This window comes from Musa acuminata, chromosome BXJ1-9 (genome assembly GCF_036884655.1).
Source record: "Musa acuminata AAA Group cultivar baxijiao chromosome BXJ1-9, Cavendish_Baxijiao_AAA, whole genome shotgun sequence".
Lineage (NCBI taxonomy): Eukaryota > Viridiplantae > Streptophyta > Magnoliopsida > Zingiberales > Musaceae > Musa > Musa acuminata.
Genome location: NC_088335.1, coordinates 49129901 through 49141480, shown reverse-complemented (window position 1 = coordinate 49141480; position 11580 = coordinate 49129901). Strand labels below are relative to the sequence as shown.

The 11580-nt window shown below is 45.5% G+C and overlaps 2 protein-coding genes and 1 long non-coding RNA gene across 4 annotated transcripts; 2 read left to right on the top strand and 1 right to left on the bottom strand.

Moving 5' to 3' along the window:
• Positions 1–214: 214 nt before the first annotated feature.
• LOC135594034 (uncharacterized) lies at positions 215–1775 on the bottom strand. Of its 2 annotated transcripts, XR_010479966.1 has the most exons (3): positions 1195–1475; positions 899–1014; positions 215–651 (listed from the first exon to the last, which is right to left on the bottom strand). It is a non-coding gene; the product is annotated as an uncharacterized LOC135594034 (long non-coding RNA). The 2 variants fall into 2 exon arrangements; XR_010479965.1 differs by lacking the exon at positions 899–1014 and having other exon boundaries at positions 1195–1775.
• A 3075-nt stretch (positions 1776–4850) lies between these two features.
• Positions 4851–7649, top strand: LOC103999523 (uncharacterized). The gene is made up of 2 exons (XM_009421296.3): positions 4851–5378; positions 6720–7649. The coding sequence occupies exons 1-2, from the start codon at positions 4867–4869 to the stop codon at positions 7282–7284; spliced, it is 1077 nt and encodes a 358-aa protein (XP_009419571.2). The 5' UTR covers positions 4851–4866; the 3' UTR covers positions 7285–7649.
• A 641-nt stretch (positions 7650–8290) lies between these two features.
• LOC103999524 (pentatricopeptide repeat-containing protein At1g08070, chloroplastic) lies at positions 8291–10307 on the top strand. Its single transcript, XM_009421297.3, has one exon. It carries the CDS (start codon positions 8630–8632, stop codon positions 10190–10192), a length of 1563 nt encoding a protein of 520 aa, XP_009419572.2. The 5' UTR covers positions 8291–8629; the 3' UTR covers positions 10193–10307.
• The last annotated feature ends 1273 nt before the right edge of the window (positions 10308–11580 follow it).

Sequence of the window (11580 nt, the reverse complement as noted above, 5' to 3'; positions counted from 1 at the left end):
TGAGAACAGGATTCTGACCCCAAACAGCATCATTCTGGAAGTGTGAGTCACCTGTGACAAGAACTCAGATTCTGTTTGTTTCTAATAGGGGTGAGAGTTGGAATTATCTTCTTTGAGGTGTAATCAAACATCCGAAAACAGAATAAGCCAGGATCTTGACATGATTACTTTCCAGGTATGCGACAATTCAATTCAGATCGTGAAAGATGCCAGCTTGAAGAGAAAAAGAAGAAAAAGGACTATATTGCTTACTCAAAAACATGAATGCTTGGAAGAATATAACTGATACACGGCATAATCTATCAACTAGCTTGCAGAAAATAAGGGTAGATGGTTGGCTCAATCTGCTCCTCCTAAACAAGCTATAGATCAAGCCAGAACTTTAGAGTCCTGCTCAACAGAGCTCGAGGTAGAAAGGATTCCAGGAGGATAGGCATCTTCCAAAAAGAAGGAAAAAGAAAAACCTAGCATATTGAATTAACCACATGGATAGTTTCCCTGTTTGTGGCTTCAGTTTGTACATCTAAAAAGAAGAATGACATGTCGGATCTCTCTGCTTGCTTTGATGGCCGCAACCGTGAGTCAACTTCAGTTTCAAGCTTGCTTCTTTCGGAGCATCAGCGTCTTCCCCTCAACATCATCGTCTTCCACCTGCAAAGGAGAGACAACATTAGACTTTTAGACGATGCATCCCTCGCAAAAGAGCCACGCTCGGTGATCACTTATCAGCTTTCTTCATCAAAACTACTTATTTCGGTCCCAGAGGGAGAAAATAAATCGGAACTTGAAGAATTAATCGACAAAACAATGATTCCAGGATGTCGAGAACCTCTTCGATGAGAGACAAGGAAACAAATCGGATGCGGAAGAACACATCAAGAAGCCTAATTCGACCTACCTGGCATCAGAAGACGAGCTGGATTTCACTCGGGACGGGCCTCTCCATGAAAACTCGGAGGAACAAGATCAAGAACCGAATCCATCCACCAAACCGTGCCATCTCTCACCGTTGACCTACCAAAAAGTTCCCACCTTTTTTCAACAGACAGCTACAAGCGTCGAATCTTGTAGAATTGACCCCAAACAAGAAGCAACAAACCCATTGGTACGGTTCTACTTCTAACCACGGCAAGCAGAGGGAAGGAACCGATCGGAACGTGCAAGAGAGAAATCAGAAAGTTAAATTCGACCCACCTGAGATCAGAAGACGAGCTGGATCTCATTCGGGACGGGCCTCTCCATGAGAACTCGAAGGAACAACATCAAGAACCGAATCCATCCACCGAATCGGGCCATCTCGCCCCGAGAAACGAAGAGGCGGTGACGGAGAGAAGGGAAAGAGGTGGGCAAGAGAACAGGAGTCGGAGACGGAGAGGCAGAGGAATATAGTACGTGGCGCCTTGCGGTTTCGGTCGTCATCCAAGCGCCACCTGGGATTAATATCGGAAGAAGGAATGAAGCTAGCGATCCTTCGAAACGAACCTGGCCGCGTTCCCGGCCGCAGTAAGGAGAAGAGCGGACAAGGCGGTCGAAACGATGACCCGACGACTGCTAGCGTTAGATCTCATGTGGATCTGAGATTCCTCGCCAACCATCCTCGACGTCTCGTCCGAGACACCGTCCAGGAAAGAGCGATTCCCCATTGCACAGAGAGCGGGCGGTGACGTCAGCTATCGCGTGTCACCTGTGGGTTTTCCTGGTCGGCCTCTCTGCCGACACACGTAAGCCGGGCCGGTACGCGAACCGCCTCTTTATGATCTCCGTAATATAACGCTTGCTCGCATATATTACAGTGCTTGCAGAAGGAATCATACAATAAAATCCACCACCAGGCTAAAGGAACCCTCAGCCCATAAAGCCAACTTTGCATTGGAATTTATTTGAAGTCGACCTTCTACAGAGAGAGCAGCGGTCAGTCATCTAGCAATCGCTTGGGCAGCTTTTTACGTGATCAAAGAAAATTTTCACTTTAGTCTTTGCTTCGCCACTGCTTTTTTTGCCTTCTTCAAAAATGCAATGATTGATGCCTTTAGTCAAGATGAAATTTAAGGTCGGAGCTCCTTAGGATGCATGCTCTTGCAGCTGGCATAGCCTGGATGGAACCCAAAAGCTAGTCTTGCACACTTTTGGACCAAAGCTTGTTGGTCCATTGACTAGTGATGCTGGAATAAACCTCGAGATGTGTTAAGAGACTACGCTTCATCGTATGAGAAATTGTTTGTCATCCCGAAAGGTTGAAAGTTTGAAATGAAGAAAAGAAACCTTCATTTATATTGATGGAGTAAAGGATAGAGACACTACAACAAATAATTGTAGTAATAAAGTTTGTTGTAGTTAAAATTACAGAGATATATAAATAAAAACAATAGCTAAAAGTATAATTTGATGTAGTGACTTATAATAATGTTTATCCAAAAGATACGTTGCCACGGAAAGAGAAGCATTTACTGCATGGGCCTAAACGCGAAGAAGCCGACGTCCAACTCTATGTTGTGGAGTGGCACAAAGCAAGGAACGGATTCAAGGACGATCACTTGTGTGATAATGAGTTCACGAAGACGAGGATGGAGAGGACTAGTTCTTCTGTTATTAAACACAGCAAAGAGATCGAAATAGAACAGAATAGAATGAGCAGACACAGAGGTCCAAGTTTGGGAGTCATCTAATGAAGTAATTCTTGTTGAACTTTGATCTGAGCTCGAGTAACTTTTTTCTTCTCGACCAACTTGATGTGATTCGCTACTCAATCTTCTCTCTAGAGACGGAGATGAAGCTGGAAGACGATCGACCTTCACATAGACGTGGAGAACTAATGTGTCCGTTTCCGGAGCATGCAAAGGGAAGGAATGCATTCTTTTTATCCAGTTCAGATTCCATGTCCATAAGCTGAGGAAGAACCAGTCGGGGCAGAGTCATGCATGCAATGGTAGTATTGTCTTCGTGGTTACGCCTCCAAATCTCAATTTTCGCTCTCCCGTGAATCCAAGTCCACCTTCGTTGACTTGCCTCAAGGTCCAGTAGAAGGCCATCGCAGGTCACCTCCAGCCACAAGACTCACTCGATACATCATTCATGAGATGGGAGGTCCACAAAACCCACGGAGGCGAAGCGAGGATGATGATCCTGAGGTCGATCATCCATGTAAAGATTAAGCAGGTTAATTTGTTATCAGCAAGCATCTGAGCAGAATGTATGGTTGCCAATCAAGGTGCAGAAATTGTAACGAAAGAGACTTCCTGTGATGTATCCTTTTCAGGTTCACTGTCTTTGGTCCCTTCACCTCTTTCCATCTCATCTTTTGCTGTTGCCTTGTCTGTTCTTCTTGTGAGGTTTCAGCTTTTGCTAGCTGATATGTTGAAGCACGATCAACCTGTCGGCATTACTCGAGTTGAATGCTCAGTAACTGCATTTTACTTGTACCACACCTTCCCTTGAGTCTTTCATGTCCATTTCTTTCACTGATGAATTCATGGTCGACACACATCAGTCAGGATCACTCGTGAGCACGTTCGGTGACTCCAATCCCAGAGATCAAGTGACTGGTGCAGCAGCATTAGAGGAGGAGGCTGGTCTTCACCCTGCAGCTTGCAGTGCCATGAGAAGCGAAAACAGAATGATTACGGATGCGCTTGGTGACATGCTTTGCCCACATCTCCCTTTTTTTGTCACTGCAACTCTGTGCTCTGAGTTTGGAGACATCACGTAAGGAATCCTCCCTTCACTGTCTGCCGCTCATGGCAGGCTGGAGCTCCTCAGGGAAAGTGCGATGCAGTCTTAAGTCCAATCCGTCGAATCCACTGTCTGGAATTTACTGGTGGCCATCAAAACAGATCTTGGCAGAAGAGCTCAGATTCAAGCACTTGCGTGTGCATGGGTAATTTAAGATTGCAGATCCTGAGTGCTCCAGGATGGAGATTGCTGGCTTTAATTGAGGGTCATGACAAAGCTGAATCCAAGCACTTGTGTAAAGCTAAAGAGTAGCAAGCTCTGAAGAGAATCAATTGTAAACTCGATATGTTGAGTGCTCATTGATTTGGCTTTCATCAAGATTGGAAACATAAGATCCATGAAACAAAGGTGTGCCGATTCACATTCCATAAACTAAACCCAGGAAAATGCATTGTTCCCAACACTGCTTGTCTGTAACACATGTACTCAATCCAAAACCAGCTTCATTTAGAATCAGGGAAGTTTGCTGGGTACAAAGTGACACACATGTGGCTAATTAAATATGGATTCACATCATTGTTTGTCTGTAAAGGAAGAGAAAGTTGTGATGCAAAAGTAAGGGTTAATGCGATAAAGGTGAGTGAGTCCATCAGCCTCCATCATGTCGTGTCTACCTGCAGCTGGGCATCCGTCCTCCCCTTTGACATCCTCCTTCCCTTTGTTGCTTTGCTTCAGCTGCAACATGCCTTGGCTGTCTCCTTTGGACAGCTCATTTAGAGCTTTCTGTTGATCATGTCCTTGTAATTCGTCGATTAAGTATATGTTTGTTGTCGAAGGGAAGGAGAGATTCGTCGGTGCTCAGCTGACGAGATAATTAACAATAGAGGTCAATGGGTCAACGACGAGACACGTCCTGACACACCACTTGACGTTTCTGCCTTACGAGGAGTAGATGGTTATGTCAACTCACTCTGTGCTTGGTCGTCGGACTCGAGCTCACTCGACTCGTGGATTGGACGCACTGAAGACGAAACAGCAAACGACCGGGCCCCAGCTGGTCATCTTCCTGAGTGGCTCGATTTCGCTGTTTGCTGTTGTGTGAAACACAGCGATCGTTTTCGCACGCCATTCTTTCTCGGTGCATAAATGCTCGCCCACCGCCCGCGTCGAATACCAACCGAGCGATCTCGCGGCGACATGGACGAATCGTGGCGGGTCTCCATCGGATCCATTCTCCCCCGCCGGCGCTCCACCGAGGAGGCGAGGGGGCGGCGGGGCCGCTGGGGTGATTCCGGAGCTGGCGATGGCGCCCCCCTGGGCCCCGACGACTTCCGCGACGTCTTCGGTGGTCCGCCGCGGACCGTCCTGCTCCGCCGCTTCTCGGGCGAGCTCCATGCGCCGGCCGATCCCCGGTCGGTTTCCTTCTACGACGAGCTCTTCCGTCCGGCGGAGCGGCCGCGAGGGATCCCGCGGGCGGCGGCCGGGCGGGGCGTGCCGGCGTTCGGGGCGCTGCCGCGGGCGGGGCTGGTGAGGACGGAGGAGGGGTTCTACGACGACATATTCGGGTCGGAGGGAGGCGGCCGAGGTCGGAAGTCGAGGTCCAAGTCGTCATCTTCGGTCCTCAGCTCTGAGGACATGAGCCCTCCCATCCGGATGGCGGCGTCGATGGCGGAGGACGCCGTGCTCTCTTCCTTCGCTTCTAAGCTCAGGTACCGTTCAATCTCAACCCCTTGTTGTAGAGATAGACCAAATTAGAAACAAAAAAAAAAAAGCAACCCAAAGAAAAGAAAATAATGATAAATTTTTTTTGGGTCTTTTTTTTAATACTTCTTTTTGCCTTTTTTTTCACATCTTTTTCATGTATAATAACCCAATACATGCAAATGAAAATTTTGGTGAAAAATAAACGAAAATATATCAAAAAATAGATATTTTTTCTTCAAGGAAAGGCCAAATCACTTATCTTTCAAATGACCTACATGTAATTTCTTGAATAACCAATGAAACTACAAATGGTTTACATTTTTTGAGAAATTAATGAACTACCAAAAATTCCCTTCTAATTGAGGATAATAGGCATTTAGGATCCGTTTAAATATAGCAAATCATAACATAAATTTCGAATTAGGCCCTTACATTTTGTTGAGTAGGTGGCTGATGATAGTGTGGGATGGATAGGAATAAAGAGGATAACTTAGTGCTATACATAGTCTTATCATTGTAAATTGAATAAAGAGGCTGTTTTGATGGCTTGTATCTTAATCATTTAGACTTAAGAAAGAGTAAATTCATGGTAAACTACAAGGTTCAATCATTTTATGTTTTATATGGCCTTAATTGTTGACTCTAGTTAATGGGCATATGTATATATGATATCTTGATCTTAAAGGATTATACATGAAAAACATTTCATTAAGGAAGTTGCCTCAATGTAATTTTGAAAATTTCTGTACTTTAAAGTTTTTATTATCATTGGGGATATATGCATCAAATTATTTTATATTTATCCTAAAATTTTCATTTCTGTGATCTTTGGAGAATGATGCCATGTCATGATGTCAGTGAGTGCACCCATTACTGTTACGGACGCACAATGCCACCAAACTAGATAGCTTGCGGGGGAGCGCATTCGAAATTTATCATACCTAAACATTATCTAACATCACATTGAAAGAATATAGATTCTGAATAACAAGATAAGGACTTCATCGTTAACTGTTACCAATGATGGAAATGCATTATCTTTTGCTCTATGTTTGCTGGAAAAGTAAAAGCTCACTCAGTAAGCATTATCAAGAACAACATCATCATGGTTATTACACTTTACAGATGAATGAAATCATGACCTTCCACGCTTAATGATGTTATGCAAGCAGTGGTTTTCTTTCTAGAGTTGGAACCCAAAAGAGTGATCTCATGTAGCAAGTGCAAGCAGATGAACTTTACCGTACTCAATTGCCTTTGGTGCTCTGTTGGTCCTGGAGTTTGAACCCATTGAAGTTGTCTGAAACATTCTTTCTGATGTTTTGGTGAATTATGCTGTGCTTCAGGCCAATCACGATCCCATCCAGGCGGTATGTTTCTTCCCCGTCGACAAATTCCAGAGAGGAATGGAACAGCCACAGGACTCCTGGCATGGATCCATACCTGGATTCTAGAGATCCATACCTGGATTCTAGAGACTGTAAGAAGAGAGACCACAGCTCAAGCGAGCTACTTCGACAGAGGTCTCATATCAGCTTCTCCTGCTGCTTCTCGCCACCGGAGACCATCAGCCTCGAAGCCAGCTTCCGTCGCAGCCAAGATGAGCCTACGGGGTGCGACAATTCAGATGCAGATTCCCCCTCCTCTGTGATATCTTCTGTCTTCCTCGACCCGGTGTTATCCAAAGCAGACAGAGGAGTGGAAGGGCATAGAGAAGCAGCAGAGAGCTCGTATGTGATAGAGATCAATGGGCATGGCATGGGAGGGAAAGAGGGAGCTGCCGCCATAGACGAAGCCATCGCATGGGCCAAGAAGAAGTTCTGGGACCATCAGATGTCCAAAGGACTCGATGAACCACTTCAACCCGAGGATGAAATCAAGGGCAAAGAAAATCCAGTTGGCATCTGCTGAGGAGGCTTGGGGGCTTATGAGGTTCCTTAGAACAAAGAATAAGGGAAAAAGAAGAAGAAGAAGAAGAAGAAGAAGAAGAAGAAGAAGTGTATGTCTCTCTTGGATTTACTAGTAAAAGCTTTCATGGCACGTCTGTTATAGGATTGTATATAAATGCCTCGTGTGAGTGTTTTACAAATCCAAACTCAACCTATGATCTGATTGTATTTCCCATGTCTATTGATTTCCTTCGCCTTGATGAAAGGTTTGCTTCATAAACTTGTTAGGGTCTTGCATGAATTCAAGTGTTGTGCCAGCACGAAGAGCTGAGCCAATATACATAGTATTTTTTCTGCAAAGAGAAGAGAAAAGAAGTTATTTGTATAGTTCAAGTGCTGCATAATTACTATGCAAATCTAAAACAACCGATTGGTAGAGTTTATTTTCTCTTCCAAGTTGTAATCTTAATCCTTTTCTGTGAACTTTCAAGCTTTCTTCAAGTCTTGAATTGAATGACTTAAAAACTAGAACTGAAAGAAAATTAGGAAGCCTTTGTGAGAGAGAGAGAATTACAACTGCTTCCACAAAATTATATCTGATAAAGCCGTTTTATACCAGTATTTATAGGAGATCAATGATCCAACGAGATGGAGGCAATCTAAGTTGGCGCAACAAAGGGACAATTTGATTCATTTATGCATATAAAATAAATTAATTAGAAATAAATTGTGTTTCCTGTCATATAAAATATATTCTACTTCCTCAAAATTTAAGTTTAGCATACAAGTAATAATAATAATAATATAATTTTTAAAATATAATTTGATAAGATAATTCTAATTAGGGTCTGACTTAAGTTAAATTGATTTATCAAACTAGATCGACTCAATCCATGTGATTATTATGTACGATCTAACTCATGTGATTACGTACAATCAATCCATGTGACTAGATATGTTCCAACTCATGTGATAAATTAAAAGTCAACCAATGCGGAAAGATTTGACTTAATCCCGTACCGTGGGATGAAGGCAGCGAACGCACGAGACTAAGACATTAACGACCTTCGTCACTGTTTCCCTCCGCCCAACCCAAATATATTGACCGCTCCTCCGAGAAAATAGGCAAGTTTCCTCCAACCCCCTCTCACAGGCTCATCGAAGAACGCCTCGTCTCTCTCTTGGAGACATGCAGAAGGCCGCAGCTGCTCCTCCAGATCCAGGCTCATGTCGTCGTCCATGGCCTCCACCATAACCCCTTCCTTGCCCCCCGAGTTGTCGCCGCCTCCTTCCGATGTGGAAACCCCAAGCTCGCACGCCAGGCGTTCGACCAAATTTCCCAGCCAAAGACCGTCCTCCACAACGTGATGTTCAAAGGATACAATGGGGCCGGGCTTCACAGGGACACGATGGCCTTGTTTCGCCGGATGAGGAGGAGGGACGTGCGGCCGAACCGGTACACGTTCCCGCTCGTCATCAAGTCCTGCACCGCGGTCCGTGCGACGGAGGAGGGCGAGCAAGCGCACGGCCTGGCGATCAAGAGTGGGTTCGAAGGGAATGACTTCGCGGTTCCCGCGTTGATCGACATGTATTCGAGCGTGGGAGCGATCGGCTGGGCGCGGAAGGTGTTCTCCTCGATGCCAGCGAAGAACGTGGTCGCATGGACCGCCATCGTCGCGGCCTACCTCTCGAACGGTGATCTCGGTTCCGCCAGAAGCCTCTTCGATCAGAGCACGGACCGCGACGTGGTCCTCTGGAACACCATCATCTCGGGATACACGAGGCGCGGGGACATGGCCGCGGCCACGGAGCTCTTTGCTTCCATGCCAGATCGGGACGCCATTGTTTGGAACAACATCTTACTCGGTTACGCCGACGCCGGAGACCTCGACACCTGCGAGCGTATCTTCAAGGAGATGCCTGAAAGAAATGTGTTCTCGTGGAACGGGCTCATCGGAGGATACGCTCACGACGCCCAGTACCACAAGGTCTTGGAGGTTTTCGACCGCATTCTTCGGGCGCACGACGTCAAGCCCAACGAAGCCACTCTTGCGACTGTTCTGTCGGCGTGCTCGAAACTGGGGGCGCTCCACCGGGGAAGACGGATTCATGTTTACGCCAAGGCCAACGGGTTGAACACCAGCGTTTGCGTCAGCAATGGACTCATCGACATGTACGCAAAGTGCGGCTGCATCGACGACGCCGTGGACGTGTTCGATGCCATGCAGAGGAAGGACCTGGTAACTTGGAACTCCATGATCGCAGGGTTGGCGATGCACGGACGAGGAGCGGATGCACTGCAGCTGTTCCATCAGATGAAGCGCGTCGGGGAGAGACCGGACGGCATCACATTCGTCGGAGCACTGTCCGCCTGTGTGCACATCGGCCTGGTCGATGACGGGCTGATGCACTTCCGGTCGATGTCCGAGGACTACAATCTTGTTCCATGGATGGAGCACTACGGGTGCATGGTGGACCTTCTCAGCCGAGCAGGGCTGCTCACCGAGGCAGTGGAGTTCATCAGGAGGATGCCGGTGGAACCGGACTGCGTTATCTGGAATGCCCTGCTCGGTGCGTGCCAGGTTCACAGGGACGTCGCCGTGGCCGAGCTCGCCATGGATCGGCTGGCGAGGCTTGCGCCAGGAGATGCTGCGAATTACGTCGTGCTCTCGAACATATACGGAGCTGCGGGGAGATGGAAGGATGTTGCGAGGATGAAGCGGATTGCGAGGGAGCAGAGCACAGAGAAGACACCGGGAGGTAGCTCCATCGAAGTGGACTCTGAAGTGGTCGAGTTCTTGTCGTCAGACACACGACATTCGCAGACATGGAAGATCTACTGGGTGTTGGAAGGGTTGACAGAGCTGTCGAAGCTACATGGGTTCGGGTTGGAAACAGAGCTTGATGAGTTGGGTCAAGAATATGAATGAGCTCAATTCTCATTTAATTTTGCCATCTATCTTGGAATAATTATCATTTTGCCTATAATTAAATGAAACATTTTTTGTTAAAGTTTTTATAAAGATGTTGAGTGCCAAACATTAACATGTAGAGACTTAATCGAAACTTTCTTTCCTGAAACACCTATATATCTTGCAACAAGTATATCTTGAAAATAATTTTTTATTTTATTTTTTTATAACGACTTAGACGGGTATACCATTCTCGTGTTGGGCCTTTTAACGTGCTCAGGAAGGTGCGGCACATCAAAGTATCTCAAGTACCGTACAATGTTATTTAGGCACGAAAATCTATAATATGCTTTATCAGGTCAGCATTATCATCAAATGCCTCTAAGGATGAGAGGTGAAAGTTTATTAGAGTCGATTCTTCTTGGATTTTCCAAGTGAATGATGATCGACCTGAGGTGGGGTTGACTAGTGCTTCCTCTTTTGATTATTGGAACTCTCATTGCATCTCTTCCAAACGTCGATCCATCAGTAATAGTTAGATCTATAGGAAATCCTCTATCAACTCTGTCAAGTGGGCCTCAGATTAAGGTAGGGTAGAGTAGTGCTACAATCCATTGAATTCTATGATTAGGGATTGAAGTGCCCTCACGACTGATAGTTTAATGAGTCTCGGGCACTTCTGGAATGTCGACACCACGTCGGGTTGAGAAACCTCGATAGGTGTCAATGCCGATTGCACTGGAGTCGGTGATGATGATTGAGCTAGTGGCACTACCTATTGGGTTAACTAGGACAAAAGCGAAACAACGACCTATATCGTACTTGTTAGCATTTGCACTTATCAAGTGAGATTTAAAAACATCTCGATAAGAACAAGCAGGTGGCTTGGGATCATTCTTGAGGGTAAGAGACCCGGGTCATTGAATAGATGTCAGTATTGTATTAGTGTCTGCATCGAGATGGATATGCTCATATGCGAAAAGAGTGGTTGTTGCCCACCAAGTGAAAGTATTATGAGTCAGGAGCTTTGCTGAGCGTTCATTGAAAGGGTCAATAGATGAACGCTTATATGACATCGACTCATTCTTCTATCACTAAAATAATATTATGAGAAGAAGTTATTGATATCTTGATCAACTCGATATTGTTCGAGCTCATGTGCGTAGGATTACTTAAGGTACCTTTAAAGTGAATACAATTTCACTTGCACGAAGAACGAGATCAAAAAAGATTTTTGAGTGTTGACGTTAGTGGTCAAAAAGTGATTCTCCTCTTATTTTTATTATATTAAATTTTTATAACGAAGAAGAAATAAAACGATGGAATGATATCCTCAAACATGGCAGCATCAGTAGCATGCCAGCAATTTGTGTTAGTTCTGATTAATTCCCCTTAAAAAAACTTAG